Raw genomic sequence first — 20,838 nt, 5'->3', positions numbered from 1 at the left:
TATTATTCTGATGATTTTCTGGTTCCTAAGAGAATTTCGGAAATTGTTACGTGGGAATGGGAAAGACTGGGTATCCCGTTCTTACCTTCCCCTAATTTTAAGAAAATGTACCCTATAGCTGACTCTGTTCGGGATTCTTGGCAAACAATCCCTAAGGTGGAGGGAGCTATCTCTACCCTGGCTAAGCGTACAACTATCCCTATTGAGGACAATTGTGCTTTCAAAGACCCTATGGATAAAATGTTGGAGGGTCTTCTAAAAAAGCTGTTTGTTCAGCAAGGGTTTCTTTTACAGCCGACGGCCTGTATTGTACCAGTCACAACTGCAGCTTCCTTTTGGTTTGACGCCTTAGAAGAGTCTCTTAAGACTGAGACTTCTTTAGAGGAAATATTGGATAGAATTAAGGCCCTTAAGCTGGCTAATTCTTTTGTTACAGATGCTGCCTTTCAGATCGCCAAATTGGCGTCTAAGAATGCAGGATTTGCCATTTTAGCGTGCAGAGCCTTATGGTTAAAATCTTGGTCTGCGGATGTGTCCTCTAAATCCAAGCTTTTGGCTATTCCTTTCAAAGGAAAGACCCTGTTCAGGCCTGACTTGAAAGAAATAATTTCTGACATTACGGGAGGTAAAGTTCACCTCCTACCTCAGGATAAAACATCTAAACAAAGGGGGAAACAGAGTAATTTTCATTCCTTTTGAAATTTCAAGGGAGTCCCCTCTTCCTCTTCTGGTAAACAGGAAGGGAATTTAGCACAAGCCAAGTCCATCTGGAGACGCAACCAGGCTTGGAACAAGGGTAAACAACCCAAGAATCCCGCTGCTGCTCCCAAATCAGCATGAAGGGGCGGCCCCCGATCCGGGACCGGATCTAGTAGGGGGCAGACTTTCTCTCTTTGTCCAAGCATGGATACGAGACGTTCAGGACCCATGGACACTAGAGATCCTGTATCAAGGGTATCAGTTGAAGTTCAAAAATTCCTTCTCAAGAGGAAGGTTTCTTCTTTCACGGTTGTCTGTAGACCAGATAAAAAGAGAGGCATTCTTACGTTGTGTAAAAGACCTCTCCACTATGGGAGTAATTTGTCCCATTCCAATACAGGAACAGGGACAGGGTTTTTACTCAAATCTTTTTGTGGTTCCCAAAAAAGAGGGAACGTTCCGACCCATTTTAGACCTCAAGAGTCTAAACAAGTTTCTCAGAGTTCCATCCTTCAAGATGGAGACTATTCGGACAATTCTTCCATTGATCCAGGAGGGTCAATATATGACTACCGTGGACTTAAAGGATGCATATCTCCATATTCCTATCCACAGAGATCATCACCAGTTCCTGAGGTTTGCCTTTCTGGACAAACATTTTCAGTTTGTGGCCCTTCCTTTCGGGTTGGCCACGGCACCCAGGATCTTCACGAAGGTTCTAGGGTCTCTGCTGGTGGTTCTCAGGCTGCGGGGCATTGCAGTGGCGCCTTATCAGGACGATATTCTGATCCAGGCATCGTCTTATCTACTGACAAAGTCTCATACCGACATTGTTCTATCCTTTCTAAGGACTCACGGGTGGAAGGTGAATCTAGAAAAGAGTTCACTAAATCCACAGACAAGGGTTCCTTTCCTGGGAACTCTAATAGACTCTATATCCATGAAAATCTTCTTGACGGAAGTCAGAAAGTTAAAGATTCTGAATACATGCTGATCCCATCAGTCCAATCCTCGGCCATCAGTGGCTCAGTGCATGGAGGTAATTGGATTGATGGTGGCGGCAATGGACATCATTCCGTTTGCTCGTTTTCATCTCAGACCTCTACAACTGAGCATGCTCAGACAGTGGAATGGAGATTATGCAAATTTGTCTCCTCAGATAGATCTGGATCAGTAGACAAGAGACTCTCTTCTTTGGTGGTTGTCGCAGGATCATCTGTCCCAAGGGACGTGCTTCCACAGACCCTCATGGGTAATAGTGACAACGAATGCCAGTCTACTAGGATGGGGTGCAGTCTGGAATTCCCTAAAGGCTCAGGGTGTGTGGACTCGGTCGGAGTCTCTACTTCCAATCAATATTCTGGAGTTGAGAGCAATATTCAATGCGCTTCAGGCTTGGCCTCAGTTGGCTTCGGCCAAATTAATCCGATTTCAGTCGGACAACATCATGACTGTGGCTTACATCAATCATCAGGGAGGAACAAGGAGTTCCTTAGCGATGACAGAAGTATCCAAGATAATTCGGTGGGCGGAGGCTCACTCTTGTTATCTGTCAGCAATCTACATCCCAGGAGTGGACAACTGGGAAGCAGATTTTTTGATCAGACAGACGTTTCATCCGGGGGAATGGGAACTCCATCCAGAGGTCTTTGCCACCCTGATTCTCCGATGGGGCAGGTCAAAGATGGATCTTATCTCGTCAGAATTTCAAGCTCCCAAGATACGGTCGAGGTCCAGGGATCCTCAGGCCGAACTGATAGATGCCTTGGCAGTGCCTTGGTCGTTTCCACCGTTTGCTCTCCTTCCCCGGGTGATCGCTCGGATCAAACAGGAGAGGGCTTCGGGGATTCTCATCGCTCCTGTGTGGCCTCGCAGGACTTGGTATGCCGATCTGGTGGACATGTCCTCTCTGCCACCGTGGAAGCTTCCATTGAGGCAGGACCTTCTCATTCAGGGACCCTTCCATCACCCGAATCTAGTTTCTTTCATGTAATTAGCAAGAGTCCATGAGCTAGTGACGTATGGGATATACATTCCAACCAGGAGGGGCAAAGTTTCCCAAACCTCAAAATGCCTATAAATACACCCCTCACCACACCCACAAATCAGTTTTACAAACTTTGCCTCCTATAGAGGTGGTGAAGTAAGTTTGTGCTAGATTCTACGTTGATATGCGCTCCGCAGCAGGTTGGAGCCCGGTTTTCCTCTCAGCCTGCAGTGAATGTCAGAGGGATGTGAGGAGAGTATTGCCTATTTGAATTCAATGATCTCCTTCTACGGGGTCTATTTCATAGGTTCTCTGTTATCGGTCGTAGAGATTCATCTCTTACCTCCCTTTTCAGATCGACGATATACTCTTATTTATATACCATTACCTCTGCTGATTTTCGTTTCAGTACTGGTTTGGCTTTCTACAACATGTAGATGAGTGTCCTGGGGTAAGTAAATCTTATTTTCTGTGACACTAAGCTATGGTTGGGCACTTTTTTTATAAAGTTCTAAATATATGTATTCAAACATTTATTTGCCTTGACTCAGGATGTTCAACATTCCTTATTTCAGACAGTCAGTTTCATATTTGGGATAATGCATATGAATAAATCATTTTTTTCTTACCTTAAAAATTTGACTTTTTCCCTGTGGGCTGTTAGGCTCGCGGGGGCTGAAAATGCTTCATTTTATTGCGTCATTCTTGGTGCGGACTTTTTTGGCGCAAATTTTTTTTTTCTGTTTTTGGTGTCATACGTGTCGCCGGAAGTTGCGTCATTTTTGACGTTCTTTTGCGCCAAAAGTGTCGGCGTTCCGGATGTGGCGTCATTTTTGGCGCCAAAAGCATTTAGGCGCCAAATAATGTGGGCGTCATTTTTGGCGCTAAAAAAATATGGGCGTCACTATTGTCTCCACATTATTTAGGTCTCATTTTTTATTGCTTCTGGTTGCTAGAAGCTTGTTCACTGGCATTTTTTTCCCATTCCTGAAACTGTCATTTAAGGAATTTGATCAATTTTGCTTTATATGTTGTTTTTTTCTATTACATATTGCACGTTGAAACTGAGTCAGAAGATACTTCTGGAAAATCGCTGCCTGGGGCTGGAGCTACCAAAGCTAAGTGTATCTACTGTAAACTTATGGTATCTGTTCCTCCAGCTGTTGTTTGTACTGTTTTGTCATGACAAACTGTTAATGCAGATAATATTTCCTTTAGTACTGTTACATTACCTGTTGCTGTTCTGTCAACATCTAATACTCAGAGTGTTCCTGATAACATAAGATATTTTGTTTCTAAATCCATTAAGAAGGCTATGTCTGTTATTCCTCCTTCTAGTAAACGTAAAAAGTCTTTTAAAACTTCTCATTTTTCAGATGAATTTTTAAATGAACATCATCATTCTGATTCTGATAATGGTTCTTCTGGTTCAGAGGATTCTGTCTCAGAGGTTGATGCTGATAAATCTTCATATTTATTTAAAATGAAATGTATTCGTTCTTTACTTAAAGAAGTCCTAATTGCATTAGAAATTGAGGATTCTGGTCCTCTTGATACTAAATCTAAACGTTTAGATAAGGTTTTTAGATCTCCTGTAGTTATTCCAGAAGTTTTTTCCTGTCCCTAGTGCTATTTCTGAAGTAATTTCCAGGGAATGGAATAATTTGGGTAATTCATTTACTCCTTCTAAACGTTTTAAGCAATTATATCCTGTGCCATCTGACAGATTAGAGTTTTGGGGCAAAATCCCTAAAGTTGATGGGGCTGTCTCTACTCTTGTTAAGCGTACTACTATTCCTACGGCAGATGGTACTTCCTTAAGGATCCTTTAGATAGGAAAATTGAATCCTTTCTAAGAAAAGCTTACTTGTGTTCAGGTAATCTTCTTAGACCTGCTATATCTTTAGCGGATGTTGCTGCAGCTTCATCTTTTGGTTAGAAGCTTTAGCGCAACAAGTAACAGATCATAATTCTCATAGCATTATTATTTTTCTTCAACATGCTAATAATTTTATTTGTGATGCCATCTTTGATATCATTAGAGTTGATGTCAGGTATATGTCTCTAGCTATTTTAGCTAGAAGAGCTTTATGGCTTAAGACTTGGAATGCTGTTATGTCTTCTAAGTCTACTCTGCTTTCCCTTTCTTTCCAGGGTAATAATCGTTTTCGTTCCTTTTATCACCGCAAGGAACAAAAACCTGATCCTTCATCCTCAGGAGCGGTTTCAGTTTGGGAACCATCTCCAGTCTGGAATAAATCCAAGCCTTTTAGAAAATCAAAGCCAGCTCCTAAGTCCACATGAAGGTGCGGCCCTCATTCCAGCTCAGCTGGTAGGGGGCAGATTACGTTTTTTCTAAGAAATTTGGATCAATTCCGTTCACAATCTTTGGATTCAGAACATTGTTTCAGAAGGGTACAGATTTGGCTTCAAGATAAGGCCTCCTGCATAGGGATTTTTTCTTTCCTGTGTCCCAGTAAACCCAGCGAAGGCTCAAGCATTTCTGAAATGTGTTTCATATCTAGAGTTGACTGGAGTAATTTTGCCAGTTCCAGTTCTGGAACAGGGACTGGGGTTTTATTCAAATCTCTTCATTGTACCAAAGAAGGAAAATTCCTTCAGACCAGTTCTGGATCTAAAAATATTGAATTCGTTATGTAAGGATACCAACATTCAAAATGGTAACTGTAAGGACTATCCTGCCTTTTGTTCAACAAGGGCATTATATGTCTACTATAGATTTACAGGATGCATATCTGCATATTCCGATTCATCCAGATCACTATCAGTTTCTGAGATTCTCTTTCCTAGACAAGCATTACCAGTTTGTGGCTCTGCCGTTTGGCCTAGCTACAGCTCCAAGAATTTTTACGAAGGTTCTCGGTGCCCTTCTGTCTGTAATCAGAGAACAGGGTATTGTGGTATTCCTTATTTGGACGATATCTTGATACTTGCTCAGTCTTCACATTTAGCAGAATCTCATTCGAATCGACTTGTGTTGTTTCTTCAACATCATGGTTGGAGGATCAATTTACCAAAAAGTTCATTGCTTCCTCAGACTTAGGTAACCTTTTTAGGTTTTCAGATAGATTCAGTATCCATGACTCTATCTTTGATAGACATGAGACGTCTAAAGTTGATATCAGCTTGTCGAAACCTTCAGTCACAATCTTTCCCTTTGGTAGCCTTATGCATGGAAATTCTAGGTCTTATGACTGCGGCATCGGACGCGATCCCCTTTGCTCGTTTTTCATGCGGCCTCTTCAGCTCTGTATGCTGAACCAGTGGTGCAGGGATTACACAAAGATATCTCAATTAATATCTTTAAAACCAATTGTACGACACTCTCTGACGTGGTGGACAGATCACCATCGTTTAGTTCAGGGGGCTTCTTTTGTTCTTCCGACCTGCACTGTAATTTCAACAGATGCAAGTCCTACAGGTTGGGGAGCTGTGTGGGGGTCTCTGACAGCACAAGGGGTTTGGGAATCTCAGGAGGTAAGATTACCGATCAATATTTTGGAACTCCGTGCAATTTTCAGAGCTCTTCAGTCTTGGCCTCTTCTAAAGAGAGAATTGTTCATTTGTTTTCAGACAGACAATGTCACAACTGTGGCATACATCAATCATCAAGGAGGGACTCACAGTCCTCTGGCTATGAAAGAAGTATGTCGAATTCCGGTATGGGTGGAATCCAGCTCCTGTCTAGTTTCTGCGGTTCATATCCCAGGTATAGACAATTGGGAAGCGGATTATCTCAGTCGCCACACGTTTCATCCGGGCAAATGGTCTCTTCTCCCAGAGGTATTTCTTCAGATTGTTCAAATATGGGGTCTTCCAGAAATAGATCTGATGGCTTCTCATCTAAACAAGAAACTTCCCAGGTATCTGCCCAGATCCAGGGATCCTCAAGCGGAAGCAGTGGATGCGTTGTCACTTCCTTGGAAGTATCATCCTGCCTATATCTTTCCGCCTCTAGTTCTTCTTCCAAGAGTAATCTCCAAGATTCTGAAGGAATGCTCATTTGTTCTGCTGGTGGCTCCAGCATGGCTTCTCAGGTTTTTGGTATGCGGATCCTGTCCGGATGGCCTCTTGCCAACCGTGGACTCTTCCGTTAAGACCAGACCTTCTGTCACAAGGTCCTTTTTTTCCATCAGGATCTCAAATCCTTAAATTTAAAGGTATGGAGATTGAACGCTTGATTCTTAGTCAAAGAGGTTTCTCTGACTCTGTGATTAATACTATGTTACAGGCTCGTAAATCCGTATCTAGGGAGATATATTATAGAGTCTGGAAGACTTATATTTCTTGGTGTCTTTCTCATCATTTTTCCTGGTATTCTTTTAGAATTCCGAGAATTTTACAGTTTCTTCAGGATGGTTTGGATAAAGGTTTGTCTGCAAGTTCCTTGAAAAGACAAATCTCTGCTCTTTCTGTTCTTTTTCACAGAAAGATTTTTAATCTTCCTGATATTCATTGTTTTGTACAAGCTTTGGTTCGTATAAAACCTGTCATTAAGTCAATTTCTCCTCCTTGGAGTTTGAATTTGGTTCTGGGGGCTCTTCAAGCTCCTCCGTTTGAACCTATGCATTCTTTGGACATTAAATTACTTTCTTGAAAAGTTTTGTTCCTTTTGGCCATCTCTTCTGCCAGAAGAGTTTCTGAATTATCTGCTCTTTCTTGTGAGTCTCCTTTTCTGATTTTTCATCAGGATAAGGCGGTGTTGCGAACTTCTTTTAAATTTTTTCCTAAGGTTGTGAATTCTAAAAACATTAGTAGAGAAATTGTGGTTCCTTCATTATGTCCTAATCCTAAGAATTCTAAGGAGAAATCATTGCTTTCTTTGGATGTAGTTAGAGCTTTGAAATATTATGTTGAAGCTACTAAGAATTTCCGAAAGACTTCTAGTCTATTTGTTATCTTTTCTGGTTCTAGGAAAGGTCAGAAGGCTTCTGCCATTTCTTTGGCATCTTGGTTGAAATCTTTAATTCATCATGCTTATGTCGAGTCGGGTAAAACTCCGCCTCAAAGGATTACAGCTCATTCTACTAGGTCAGTTTCTACTTCCTGGGCGTTTAGGAATGAAGCTTCGGTTGTTCAGATTTGCAAAGCAGCAACTTGGTCTTCTTTGCATACTTTTACTAAATTCTACCATTTTGATGTGTTTTCTTCTTCTGAAGCAGTTTTTGGTAGAAAAGTACTTCAGGCAGCTGTTTCAGTTTGATTCTTATGCTTATAATTTCAGTTTTTTTCATTATAAGTTTTAAACTTTGTTTGGGTGTGGATTATTTTCAGCGGAATTGGCTGTCTTTATTTTATTCCTCCCTCTCTAGTGACTCTTGCGTGGAAGATCCACATCTTGGGTAGTCATTATCCCATACGTCACTAGCTCATGGACTCTTGCTAATTACATGAAAGAAAACATAATTTATGTAAGAAATTACCTGATAAATTCATTTCTTTCATATTAGCAAGAGTCCATGAGGCCCACCCTTTTTTGTGGTGGTTATGATTTTTTTTTTCTATAAAGCACAATTATTCCAATTCCTTATATTTATGCTTCACACTTTTTTCTTATCACCCCACTTCTTGGCTATTCGTTAAACTGATTTGTGGGTGTGGTGAGGGGTGTATTTATAGGCATTTTGAGGTTTGGGAAACTTTGCCCCTCCTGGTAGGAATGTATATCCCATACGTCACTAGCTCATGGACTCTTGCTAATATGAAAGAAATGAATTTATCAGGTAAGTTCTTACATAAATTATGTTTTCTCTGCAGCTGACTGCTTGGAGATTGAATGCTTGATTTTATCTAAGCGAGGTTTCTCTAATTCGGTCATTGATACCTTGATTCAGGCACGTAAGCCTGTTACTAGAAAGATTTACCATAAGATATGGTGTAAATATCTTTATTGGTGTGAATCCAAGGGCTACTCATAGAGTAGGGTTAGGATTCCCAGGATTGTATCATTTCTCACAGAAGGATTGGAGAAAGGGTTATTAGCAAGTTCCTTAAAGGGACAGATTTCTGCTTTGTCTATTCTGTTACACAAACGTCTGTCAGCTTGTTCCAGACGTTCAATCTTTTTTTCAGGCTCTGACTAGAATCAGGCCGGTGTTTAGACCAATTGCTCCTCCTTGGAGTTTGAATTTAGTTCTTAATGTTCTTCAAGGGGTTCCGTTTGAACCTATGCATTCCATAGATATTAAGTTGTTATCTTGGAAAGTTTTATTTTTGGTTGCTATTTCTTTCAGCTTTACAATGTGATTCTCCTTATCTTATTTTCCATTCTGATAAGGTGGTCTTACGTACCAAACCTGGTTTCCTTCCTAAGGTTGTTTCTAATAAGAATATTAATCAGGAAATTGTTGTTCCTTCCTTGTGTCCTAATCCTTCTTCTAAGAAGGAGCGTCTGTTACATAACTTGGACGTGGTCCGTGCCCTGAAGATTTACTTGCAGGCGACAATTATCTTCATTATTTGTTGTTTTTTCTGGAAAGCGTAGGGGCCAGAAAGCTACAGCTACCTCTCTTTCTTTTTGGCTGAAGAGTATCATCCGTTTTGCATATGAGACTGCTGGACAGCAGCCTCCTGAAAGAATTACTGCTCATTCTAGGGCTGTGGCTTCCTCATGGGCATTTAAAAATTATGCTTCTGTTGAACAGATTTGCAAGGCTGCAACTTGGTCGTCTCTTCACACTTTTTCCAAATTTTCCAAATTTGATACTTTTGCCTTGTCTGAGGCTGTTTTTGGGAGAAAGGTTCTTCAAGCAGTGGTGCCTTCCGTTTAGGTTCCTGTCTTGTCCCTCTCTTTCATCCGTGTCCAATAGCTTTGGTATTGTATCCCATAAGTAAGGATGAAATCCGTGGACTCGTCATATCTTGTAAAAGAAAAGGAAATTTATGCTTACCTTACGAGTCCACAGCCCACCCTGTTAATTTCTAAGACAGGTTTTTATTTTTGTTAAACTTTAGTCACCTCTACACCTTGGCTTTTCCTTTCTCTTCCTAACTTCGGTCGAATGACTGGAGTGGGAGGGAAGGGAGGAACTATATATACAGCCCTGCTGTGGTGCTCTTTGCCTCCTCCTGACCAGGAGGCGTAATCCCATAAGTAAGGATGAAATCCGTGGATTCGTCATATCGTAAAAGAAAGAAATTTATCAGGTAAGCATAAATTTCCTTTTTTTTTTTTTCTTCTGTGCAGGGAGTGGATGTTTGTAAAGTGATGCTTTGTAGGCCTCAACTATTTCTTGAGCTAGAGACTGTTTATTGATAGGTTTTAGGGCTTCTTTGTTCTGTGATTAGCACCACTACACTGAGTTGGAGAGGGAGCAGGGTAAGCTAATATCTCTTGTAGTGTATGTGCATAAATTGCTGAGGTGCTGGTTCAGATAACTCACCCTTTCCGGTCCGTTGTAGGCCCAAGCCGGGGACTAAATTTGAAACTGGTATCCGGATCGAAGCATACACCCTCCGGATCATAACCGGATCGTTTTTGAGGTCCCTGAGCTTCCGGATTGCAGATTGGAGCTCCTTTCTGTGTAGGCTGATGGCTGAAATGTCCCTAATTCGTGCTGGTTGTGCTGGCAGCCGCCATTATGGCCTTGGAGGGCTGGGTAGGCCGTAGGCTAGATTAAAAAAATGGTCGATTTTCGTCCAATCTTCGTTGGAACAGTTGGTGGTTGATAGAAGAGTTAGGTTAGGGAGCTTTAGGGGTGATTGGGAGCAAGATGGCCAGGATAAACAGCTGGATTTTGGGCTTTAGTGGTGGAACTCCGGTGTTATACTGCTCTCATGTCAGCAGCCGGCTCCCCCCCCGTTTTATATATATATATATATATATATATATATATATATATATATATATATATATATATATATATATATATCATATATAGGAGCATGGATATAAATTTGCAGAATTATTTTTTTTTTCAAATTTAGTTTTTTTTGCAATTATGTCTCAAACTGAACCTGCCTCTGATGTTACCATAGGATTTGATCTGCCTGAACACATATCTACCAAAGCTAAGTGTGTTTGTTGTAAAAAGCTGATCTAAATTCTTCAGCTCAACTATGTGGCTCTTGTTTTGACTATTTGTTAAATGCTGATAATATATCTATGAGTACAAATGCACCCACTTTTATCTCATCTCAGTCTAATGTACAAAGCATTTCTGCAGAGATTAAATATTTTATTGCTGCAGCTATAGAGAAGGCAATGACTGCTATTCCGCCTTCAAATAAATGTAAAAGGGTTTTGCAACATTTTCCTAAACTTAATGAATTAAGTTTTGACCTTCAGCATATTGATGTATCCTCTTACTGATGTGGTTTCCTCTGATTCAGAGGACGCTACGTCAGAGACAGATATAGAAAAATCATCCTTTTCATTTAAGATAGAATATATTCGCTCTCTCTTAAAGGAAGTTTTGTTTACTTTGGGTATTGAGGAGTCTAAACCTCCTGATGGTAAAGCTAGTAACCATCTAAATTCTGTATTTAAGACTACTGTTATTACTCCTGAAGTATTTCCTATTCCAGACAACATATCTAATGTTATTGCTAAAGAATGGTCTAAGCCTGGCACCTCTTTTAACCCTTCTTCTAGGTTTAAGAAATGTTATCCTTAACTGTGGCCCATTTAGAACTTTGCAAAACAGTTCCTAAAGTTGATGGGGCAATTTCCACTCTTGCCAAACGTACTACTATTTCTATGGAAGACAGTACTTCTTTTAAGGATCCTTTAGATAAGAAGCTTGAATCTTATCTAAAAAGGGCATATTTACATACTGGCTATATTCTTAGACCTGTTATATCTATGGCTGATGTTGCTGCTGATTCTACTTTTTGGTTGGACAGTTTAGCACAGCAGTTGTCTTCAGATTCTGAATTATCTAACATTATTGTTTTACTTCAACATGCAAATAATTTTTTTTGTGATGCTATATTTGATGTTATGAAGATCAATGTCAAATCCATGTCTTTAGTCATTTTAACTAGAAGAGCTTTATGGCTTCAATCTTGGAATGCTGACATGGTGTCTAAAACTAGATTATTATCTCTATCATTTCAAGGTAAAAATCTTTTTTGTTCACAATTGGATTCTATTATCTCCACTGTTACTGGGGTAAGGGAGTTTTTCTGCCCCAAGACAATAAATCTAAGGGTAAATTTAAAGCTTGCAATTGTTTTTGTTCATTTCATCAGAATGGAGAACAGAAAACCACTCCTTCCCCTAAGGCCTCTGTCTCTAATTGGAGACCATCTCCAAATTGGAATAAATCTAAGCCTTATAAGAAACCATATCCTGCCCCTAATCCTATATGAAGGTGTGGCCCTCAAGCGTTTGGACAGACTCTGTTTTGCTCTCCAAATTCAGCGATGTCTGTCGGACCTGATCCACACTGATCCGCACTGATAAATAGGCCTCTGTGCATTTTTTTGGACATTAAACTACTTTCTTAGAAAGTGTTATTTATCTTGGCTATTTCTTCTGCTAGAAGAGTTTCTGGATTGTCTGCTCTCTCTTGTGAGTCTCCTTATTGGATTTTCTATCAATATAAAGATGTTTTTTGGACTTAGTTGAAATTTTTGGCTAAAGTTGTGAATTCTAACAACATTACTAGAGAAATTATTGTTCCTTCCTTGTGTTCTAATCCTAAGAATACTATTGAAAGATCTTTACATTATTGGATGTGGTAAGAGCTTTGAAATATTATGTTGTTGCTACTAAAGATTTCAGAAAGACTTCTAGTCTATTTGTTATTTTTTTCTGGTTCCAGAAAAGGTCAGAAAGCCTCTGCCATTTGTTTGGCATCTTGGTTGAAACTTCTGATTCACAAAGCTTATTTGGAGGCGGGACAGCTCCGTCTCAGAGAATAACAGCTCATTCTACAAGATCAGTTGCCCCATCCTGGACTTTCAAGAATGAATCTTCAGTTGATCAAATCTGCAAAGAAGCAAGTTGGTCTTCTTTGCATACCTTTACTAAATTTTACCATTTTGACGTTTTTGCTCCTTCGGAAGCAGCTTTTGGTAGAAAGGTTCTTCAGGTAGCTGTTTCCATTTCACTCTAGTGCCTATGATTTAAGTTTTTATCTTGGGTATTATAATCCCATCAGTAACTAGCTTGTGGACTCTCGCCACCTATATGAAAGAAAACATAATTTATGCAAGAACTTACCTGATGAATGCATTTCTTTTATGGTGGCGAGACTCCACGAGACCCACCCATTGTTTTGGGTTATGATTTTTTTTGTATAAAGCACATTATTTATCCTGGTACCCTTTTCTTTCATGTAATTAGCAAGAGTCCATGAACTAGTGACGTATGGGATATACATTCCTACCAGGAGGGGCAAAGTTTCCCAAACCTCAAAATGCCTACAAATACACCCCTCACCACACCCACAATTCAGTTTTACAAACTTTGCCTCCTATGGAGGTGGTGAAGTAAGTTTGTGCTAGATTCTACGTTGATATGCGCTCCGCAGCAAGTTGGAGCCCGGTTTTCCTCTCAGCGTGCAGTGAATGTCAGAGGGATGTGAGGAGAGTATTGCCTATTTGAATGCAGTGATCTCCTTCTACGGGGTCTATTTCATAGGTTCTCTGTTATCGGTCGTAGAGATTCATCTCTTACCTCCCTTTTCAGATCGACGATATACTCTTATTTATATACCATTACCTCTGCTGATTTTCGTTTCAGTACTGGTTTGGCTTTCTACAAACATGTAGATGAGTGTCCTGGGGTAAGTAAATCTTATTTTCTGTGACACTCTAAGCTATGGTTGGGCACTTTATTTATAAAGTTCTAAATATATGTATTCAAACATTTATTTGCCTTGACTCAGGATGTTCAACATTCCTTATTTTCAGACAGTCAGTTTCATATTTGGGATAATGCATTTGATTCAATTTTTTTCTTACCTTAAAATTTGACTCTTTTTTCCCTGTGGGCTGTTAGGCTCGCGGGGGCTGAAAATGCTTCATTTTATTGCGTCATTCTTGGCGCAGACTTTTTTGGCGCAAAAAATCTTTTCTGTTTCCGGCGTCATACGTGTCGCCAGAAGTTGCGTCATTTTTTGACGTCTTTTTGCGACAAAAATGTCGGCGTTCCGGATGTGGCGTCATTTTTGGCGCCAAAAAAATATGGGCGTCGCTTTTGTCTCCACATTATTTCAGTCTCATTTTTTCTTTGCTTCTGGTTACTAGAAGCTTGTTTATTGGCATTTTTTCCCATTCCTGAAACTGTCATTTAAGGAATTTGATCAATTTTGCTTTATATGTTGTTTTTTCTCTTACATATTGCAAGATGTCTCACGTTGCATCTGAGTCAGAAGATACTTCAGGAAAATCGCTGTCTAGTGCTGGAACTACCAAAGCTAAGTGTATCTGCTGTAAACTTTTGGTAGCTATTCCTCCGGCTGTTGTTTGTATTAATTGTCATGACAAACTTGTTAAAGCAGATAATATTTCCTTTAGTAATGTACCATTGCCTGTTGCAGTTCCTTCAACATCTAAGGTGCAGAATGTTCCTGATAACATAAGAGATTTTGTTTCTGAATCCATCAAGAAGGCTATGTCTGTTATTTCTCCTTCTAGTAAACATAAAAAATCTTTTAAAACTTCTCTCTCTACAGATGAATTTTTAAATGAACATCATCATTCTGATTCTGATGACTCTTCTGGTTCAGAGGATTCTGTCTCAGAGATTGATGCTGATAAATCTTCATATTTATTTAAAATGGAATTTATTCGTTCTTTACTTAAAGAAGTACTAATTGCTTTAGAAATAGAGGATTCTGGTCCTCTTGATACTAATTCTAAACGTTTAGATAAGGTATTTAAATCTCCTGTGGTTATTCCAGAAGTTTTTCCTGTTCCTAATGCTATTTCTGAAGTAATTTCCAGAGAATGGGATAAATTGGGTAATTCATTTACTCCTTCTAAACGTTTTAAGCAATTATATCCTGTGCCGTCTGACAGATTAGAATTTTGGGACAAAATCCCTAAAGTCAATGGGGCTATTTCTACCCTTGCTAAACGTACTACTATTCCTACGTCAGATGGTACTTCGTTTAAAGATCCTTTAGATAGGAAAATTGAATCCTTTCTAAGAAAAGCTTATCTGTGTTCAGGTAATCTTCTTAGACCTGCTATATCATTGGCTGATGTTGCTGCAGCTTCGACTTTTTGGTTGGAGACTTTAGCGCAACAAGTAACAGATCATGATTCTCATAATATTATTATTCTTCTTCAGCAAGCTAATAATTTTATCTGTGATGCCATTTTTGATATTATCAGAGTTGATGTCAGGTTTATGTCTCTAGCTATTTTAGCTAGAAGAGCTTTATGGCTTAAAACTTGGAATGCTGACATGGCTTCTAAATCAACTCTACTTTCCATTTCTTTCCAGGGTAACAAATTATTTGGTTCTCAGTTGGATTCTATTATCTCAACTGTTACTGGTGGGAAAGGAACTTTTTTACCACAGGATAAAAAATCTAAGGGTAAAAACAGGGCTAATAATCGTTTTCGTTCCTTTCGTTTCAACAAAGAACAAAAGCCTGATCCTTCATCCTCAGGAGCAGTTTCAGTTTGGAAACCATCTCCAGTCTGGAATAAATCCAAGCCTTCTAGAAAGGCAAAGCCTGCTTCTAAGTCCACATGAAGGTGCGGCCCTCATTCCAGCTCAGCTGGTAGGGGGCAGGTTACGTTTTTTCAAAGAAATTTGGATCAATTCTGTTCACAATCTTTGGATTCAGAACATTGTTTCAGAAGGGTACAGAATTGGTTTCAAGATGAGACCTCCTGCAAAGAGATTTTTTCTTTCCCGTGTCCCAGTAAATCCAGTGAAAGCTCAAGCATTTCTGAATTGTGTTTCAGATCTAGAGTTGGCTGGAGTAATTATGCCAGTTCCAGTTCTGGAACAGGGGATGGGGTTTTATTCAAATCTCTTCATTGTACCAAAGAAGGAGAATTCCTTCAGACCAGTTCTGGATCTAAAAATATTGAATCGTTATGTAAGGATACCAACGTTCAAAATGGTAACTGTAAGGACTATCTTGCCTTTTGTTCAGCAAGGGCATTATATGTCCACAATAGATTTACAGGATGCATATCTGCATATTCCGATTCATCCAGATCATTATCAGTTCCTGAGATTCTCTTTTCTGGACAAGCATTACCAGTTTGTGGCTCTGCCATTTGGCCTAGCTACAGCTCCAAGAATTTTTACAAAGGTTCTCGGTGCCCTTCTGTCTGTAATCAGAGAACAGGGTATTGTGGTATTTCCTTATTTGGACGATATCTTGGTACTTGCTCAGTCTTTACATTTAGCAGAATCTCATACGAATCGACTTGTGTTGTTTCTTCAAGATCATGGTTGGAGGATCAATTCACCAAAAAGTTCATTGATTCCTCAGACAAGGGTAACCTTTCTGGGTTTCCAGATAGATTCAGTGTCCATGACTCTGTCTTTAACAGACAAGAGACGTCTAAAATTGATTTCAGCTTGTCGAAACCTTCAGTCACAATCATTCCCTTCGGTAGCCTTATGCATGGAAATTCTAGGTCTTATGACTGCTGCATCGGACGCGATCCCCTTTGCTCATTTTCACATGCGACCTCTTCAGCTCTGTATGCTGAATCAATGGTGCAAGGATTACACAAAGATATCTCAATTAATATCTTTAAAACCGATTGTACGACACTCTCTAACATGGTGGACAGATCACCATCGTTTAATTCAGGGGGCTTCTTTTGTGCTTCCGACCTGGACTGTAATTTCAACAGATGCAAGTCTCACAGGTTGGGGAGCTGTGTGGGGATCTCTGACGGCACAAGGAGTTTGGGAATCTCAGGAGGTGAGATTACCGATCAATATTTTGGAACTCCGTGCAATTTTCAGAGCTCTTCAGTCTTGGCCTCTTCTGAAGAGAGAATCGTTCATTTGTTTTCAGACAGACAATGTCACTACTGTGGCATACATCAATCATCAAGGAGGGACTCACAGTCCTCTGGCTATGAAAGAAGTATCTCGAATTCTGGTTTGGGCGGAATCCAGCTCCTGTCTAATATCTGCGGTTCATATCCCAGGTATAGACAATTGGGAAGCGGATTATCTCAGTCGCCAAACGTTGCATCCGGGCGAATGGTCTCTTCACCCAGAGGTATTTCTTCAGATTGTTCAAATGTGGGATCTTCCAGAAATAGATCTGATGGCGTCTCATCTAAACAAGAAACTTCCCAGGTATCTGTCCAGATCCCGGGATCCTCAGGCGGAAGCAGTGGATGCATTATCACTTCCTTGGAAGTATCATCCTGCTTATATCTTTCCGCCTCTAGTTCTTCTTCCAAGAGTAATCTCCAAGATTCTGAAGGAATGCTCGTTTGTTCTGCTGGTAGCTCCGGCATGGCCTCACAGGTTTTGGTATGCGGATCTTGTCCGGATGGCCTCTTGCCATCCGTGGACTCTTCCGCTACGACCAGACCTTCTGTCGCAAGGTCCTTTTTTCCATCAGGATCTCAAATCCTTAAATTTAAAGGTATGGAGATTGAACGCTTGATTCTTGGTCAAAGAGGTTTCTCTGACTCTGTGATTAATACTATGTTACAGGCTCGTAAATCTGTATCCAGAGAGATATATTATAGAGTCTGGAAGACTTATATTTCTTGGTGTCTTTCTCATCATTTTTCTTGGCATTCTTTTAGAATTCCGAGAATTTTACAGTTTCTTCAGGATGGTTTAGATAAAGGTTTATCCGCAAGTTCTTTGAAAGGACAAATCTCTGCTCTTTCTGTTCTTTTTCACAGAAAGATTGCTAATCTTCCTGATATTCATTGTTTTGTACAAGCTTTGGTTCGTATAAAACCTGTCATTAAGTCAATTTCTCCTCCTTGGAGTTTGAATTTGGTTCTGGGGGCTCTTCAAGCTCCTCCGTTTGAACCTATGCATTCATTGGACATTAAATTACTTTCTTGGAAAGTTTTGTTCCTTTTGGCAATCTCTTCTGCCAGAAGAGTTTCTGAATTATCTGCTCTTTCTTGTGAGTCTCCTTTTCTGATTTTTCATCAGGATAAGGCAGTGTTGCGAACTTCTTTTGAATTTTTACCTAAAGTTGTGAATTCTTACAACATTAGTAGAGAAATTGTGGTTCCTTCATTATGTCCTAATCCTAAGAATTCTAAGGAGAAATCATTGCATTCTTTGGATGTTGTTAGAGCTTTGAAATATTATGTTGAAGCTACTAAGTCTTTCCGAAACACTTCTAGTTTATTTGTTATTTTTTCCGGTTCTAGAAAAGGCCAGAAAGCTTCTGCCATTTCTTTGGCATCTTGGTTGAAATCTTTAATTCATCTTGCCTATGTTGAGTCGGGTAAAACTCCGCCTCAAAGGATTACAGCTCATTCTACTAGGTCAGTTTCTACTTCCTGGGCGTTTAGGAATAAAGCTTCGATTGATCAGATTTGCAAAGCAGCAACTTGGTCCTCTTTGCATACTTTTACTAAATTCTACCATTTTGATGTATTTTCTTCTTCTGAAGCAGTTTTTGGTAGAAAAGTACTTCAGGCAGCGGTTTCAGTTTGAATCTTCTGCTTATGTTTTTCATTAAACTTTATTTTGGGTGTGGATTATTTTCAGCAGGAATTGGCTGTCTTTATTTTATCCCTCCCTCTCTAGTGACTCTTGCGTGGAAAGATCCACATCTTGGGTAATCATTATCCCATACGTCACTAGCTCATGGACTCTTGCTAATTACATGAAAGAAAACATAATTTATGTAAGAACTTACCTGATAAATTCATTTCTTTCATATTAGCAAGAGTCCATGAGGCCCGCCCTTTTTTTGGGGTGGTTATGATTTTTGTATAAAGCACAATTATTCCAATTCCTTATTTTATATGCTTTCGCACTTTTTTATCACCCCACTTCTTGGCTATTCGTTAAACTGAATTGTGGGTGTGTTGAGGGGTGTATTTGTAGGCATTTTGAGGTTTGGGAAACTTTGCCCCTCCTGGTAGGAATGTATATCCCATACGTCACTAGCTCATGGACTCTTGCTAATATGAAATAAATGAATTTATCAGGTAAGTTCTTACATAAATTATGTTTTTTATGCTTTTACTCCTTAAACACCTCACTAACTTGGCCATAAGTTAATCTGATGTATGAGTGAGGTGGGAGGTATATTTATAGGCATTTGAGGTTTGGGAAACTTTGCCCCCTCCTTCTAGGAATGCATTTCCCATCAGTAACTAGCTAGTGGACTCTCACCACCAGGAAATAAATGAATTTATCAGGTAAGTTCTTACATAAACTATGTTTTTGTAAGTACACAAAATAAGCTGTATAATTTTATAGGCAAGATGATGATGAAACATATTGCCGCACAGTGATGGAATACGCTAGATCATGTTCACATTCTGGTTATCCTATACGCGACTGGAGAGATGACTTTCCTGCTTGTAGTAAGTACATTTTATAACACCTTGCATACGACTTCATTTAAATAGAACACAAAACACTTTTAAACCATCCATCCTTGGTGCAGACACATATTGTACAAAACTGGAGGACCCAATAAAGTTGTGTCACTTACTGTTTATGAGTGGTAATTTTATATTAAAGGGATCTGAAAGCCAAACTGTATTTTTCCTTATTCAGATAGAGAATTCAATTTCAAAAAAGTTTCCAATTTACTTCTATTATCAAATTTGCTTCATTCTCATGTTAGTCTTTGTTGAAGAGATACCTAGGTGGCGTGCACATGTCTGGAGCACTACATGACAAGAAATAGTTCTGCCATCTAGTGTCCTTACAAATGTATAAAGTTTTTGCAAAATTGCTGCCATATAGTGCTGTAGACACATTCACACTCCTAAGCTTACATCCTTGCTTTTCAATAAAGGATAACAAGAAAATAAAGAAAATTTGGTAATAGAAGTAAATTGGAAAGTTGTTTAAAATTGTATGACTGTCTGATGTCACTTTAACATTTATTTGATCCTGAATTCTACCTTCTGGAAAAAAGTATGAATGATATATTTTATCAGATTTGATTTTGCTTAAAGGGACACTGATGCCAAAAATTTTCTTTCGTGATTCAGATAGAGCATGTAATTTTAAGCAACTTTCTAATTTACTCCTATTATCCATGTTTCTTTGTTCTCTTGCTATCTTTATATAAAAAAGAAGGCATCTAAGCTTTTTTCTTGGTTCAGAACTCTGGACAGCAGATTTTGGTTGGTGGATGAATTTATCCACCAATCAGCAAGGACAACCTAGGTTGTTCACCAAAAATGGGCCGACATCTAAACTTACATTCTTGAATTTCAAATAAAGATTCCAAGAGAATGAAGAAAATTTGATAATAGGAGTGAATTAGAAAGTCGCTTAAAATGTCATGCTCTATCTGAATCACAAAAGAAAAAATTTGGGTTCAGTGTCTCTTTAACTACGGGGATTATGTATTTGTTCTGGCTTTTGGCAAAAAAAAAAATCTATTTACATAAACTTAACAATTTGTGAATCTATGCAATAGCCGAGAAGTAAAACTCTAGGTCCAAAGTCATATGTTGTTTTGTCTATAGTCCGTCTGTACATAAAAGTAAGGAAATGTTATAACTTTTGTTGAGCCAACATGATGTAGCTCTTTCAAATATTGTATCATTATCATTTAGATCTGATACTGAACGTTGTCATCTTTGAAGTATTTAAAATTACATTAGTTTTAAGCTTTTGTATAAACTGCTTCTACCATTCAGTTTATTTCTCAATGCTTTAAATTAACGAGTATCATTGCATCCTTTTAGCTGAAAAGTGTGAAGATAACTTTGTACATCGGGATTGTATTAGCTGTTGTCCACCAACTTGTACATATGAGAAAGAATGCCTAGGGAGCAATCTACATTGTTTAGATGGCTGTTATTGTCCAGATGGTGAGTCTCTATGTCCAAATTTCTCTTATAATTCATGATTTGCGCTTCGATTTTCTAATTATATTAATTCTAAAATGTATTTAACCGCTTTCCTGCACATGATGAGAACTCTTCATGCAAAATGCTGCCTGTGACTGCATGACGAACCATTCTCGTTATGAAGGGGAATCACTGATCACAGCAAATCCCCTGCACTGCAAGCCCCA

At 39.2% G+C, this 20,838-nt stretch overlaps 1 protein-coding gene across 1 annotated transcript in view; it reads left to right on the top strand.

Moving 5' to 3' along the window:
- OTOGL (otogelin like) overlaps positions 1-20,838 on the top strand; it is a 410,237-nt gene that overhangs the window by 64,068 nt on the left and 325,331 nt on the right. The window contains exons 8-9 of the mRNA XM_053719241.1: positions 19,056-19,162; positions 20,507-20,632. Of these exons, the coding sequence (XP_053575216.1) occupies positions 19,056-19,162; positions 20,507-20,632 (233 nt within the window). The remainder of the gene's footprint in view (positions 1-19,055; positions 19,163-20,506; positions 20,633-20,838) is intronic.

This window comes from Bombina bombina, chromosome 6 (assembly GCF_027579735.1).
Source record: "Bombina bombina isolate aBomBom1 chromosome 6, aBomBom1.pri, whole genome shotgun sequence".
Lineage (NCBI taxonomy): Eukaryota > Metazoa > Chordata > Amphibia > Anura > Bombinatoridae > Bombina > Bombina bombina.
The sequence above is the reverse complement of the archived record's forward strand: the minus strand, read 5'-3'. Positions and strand labels throughout refer to the sequence as shown.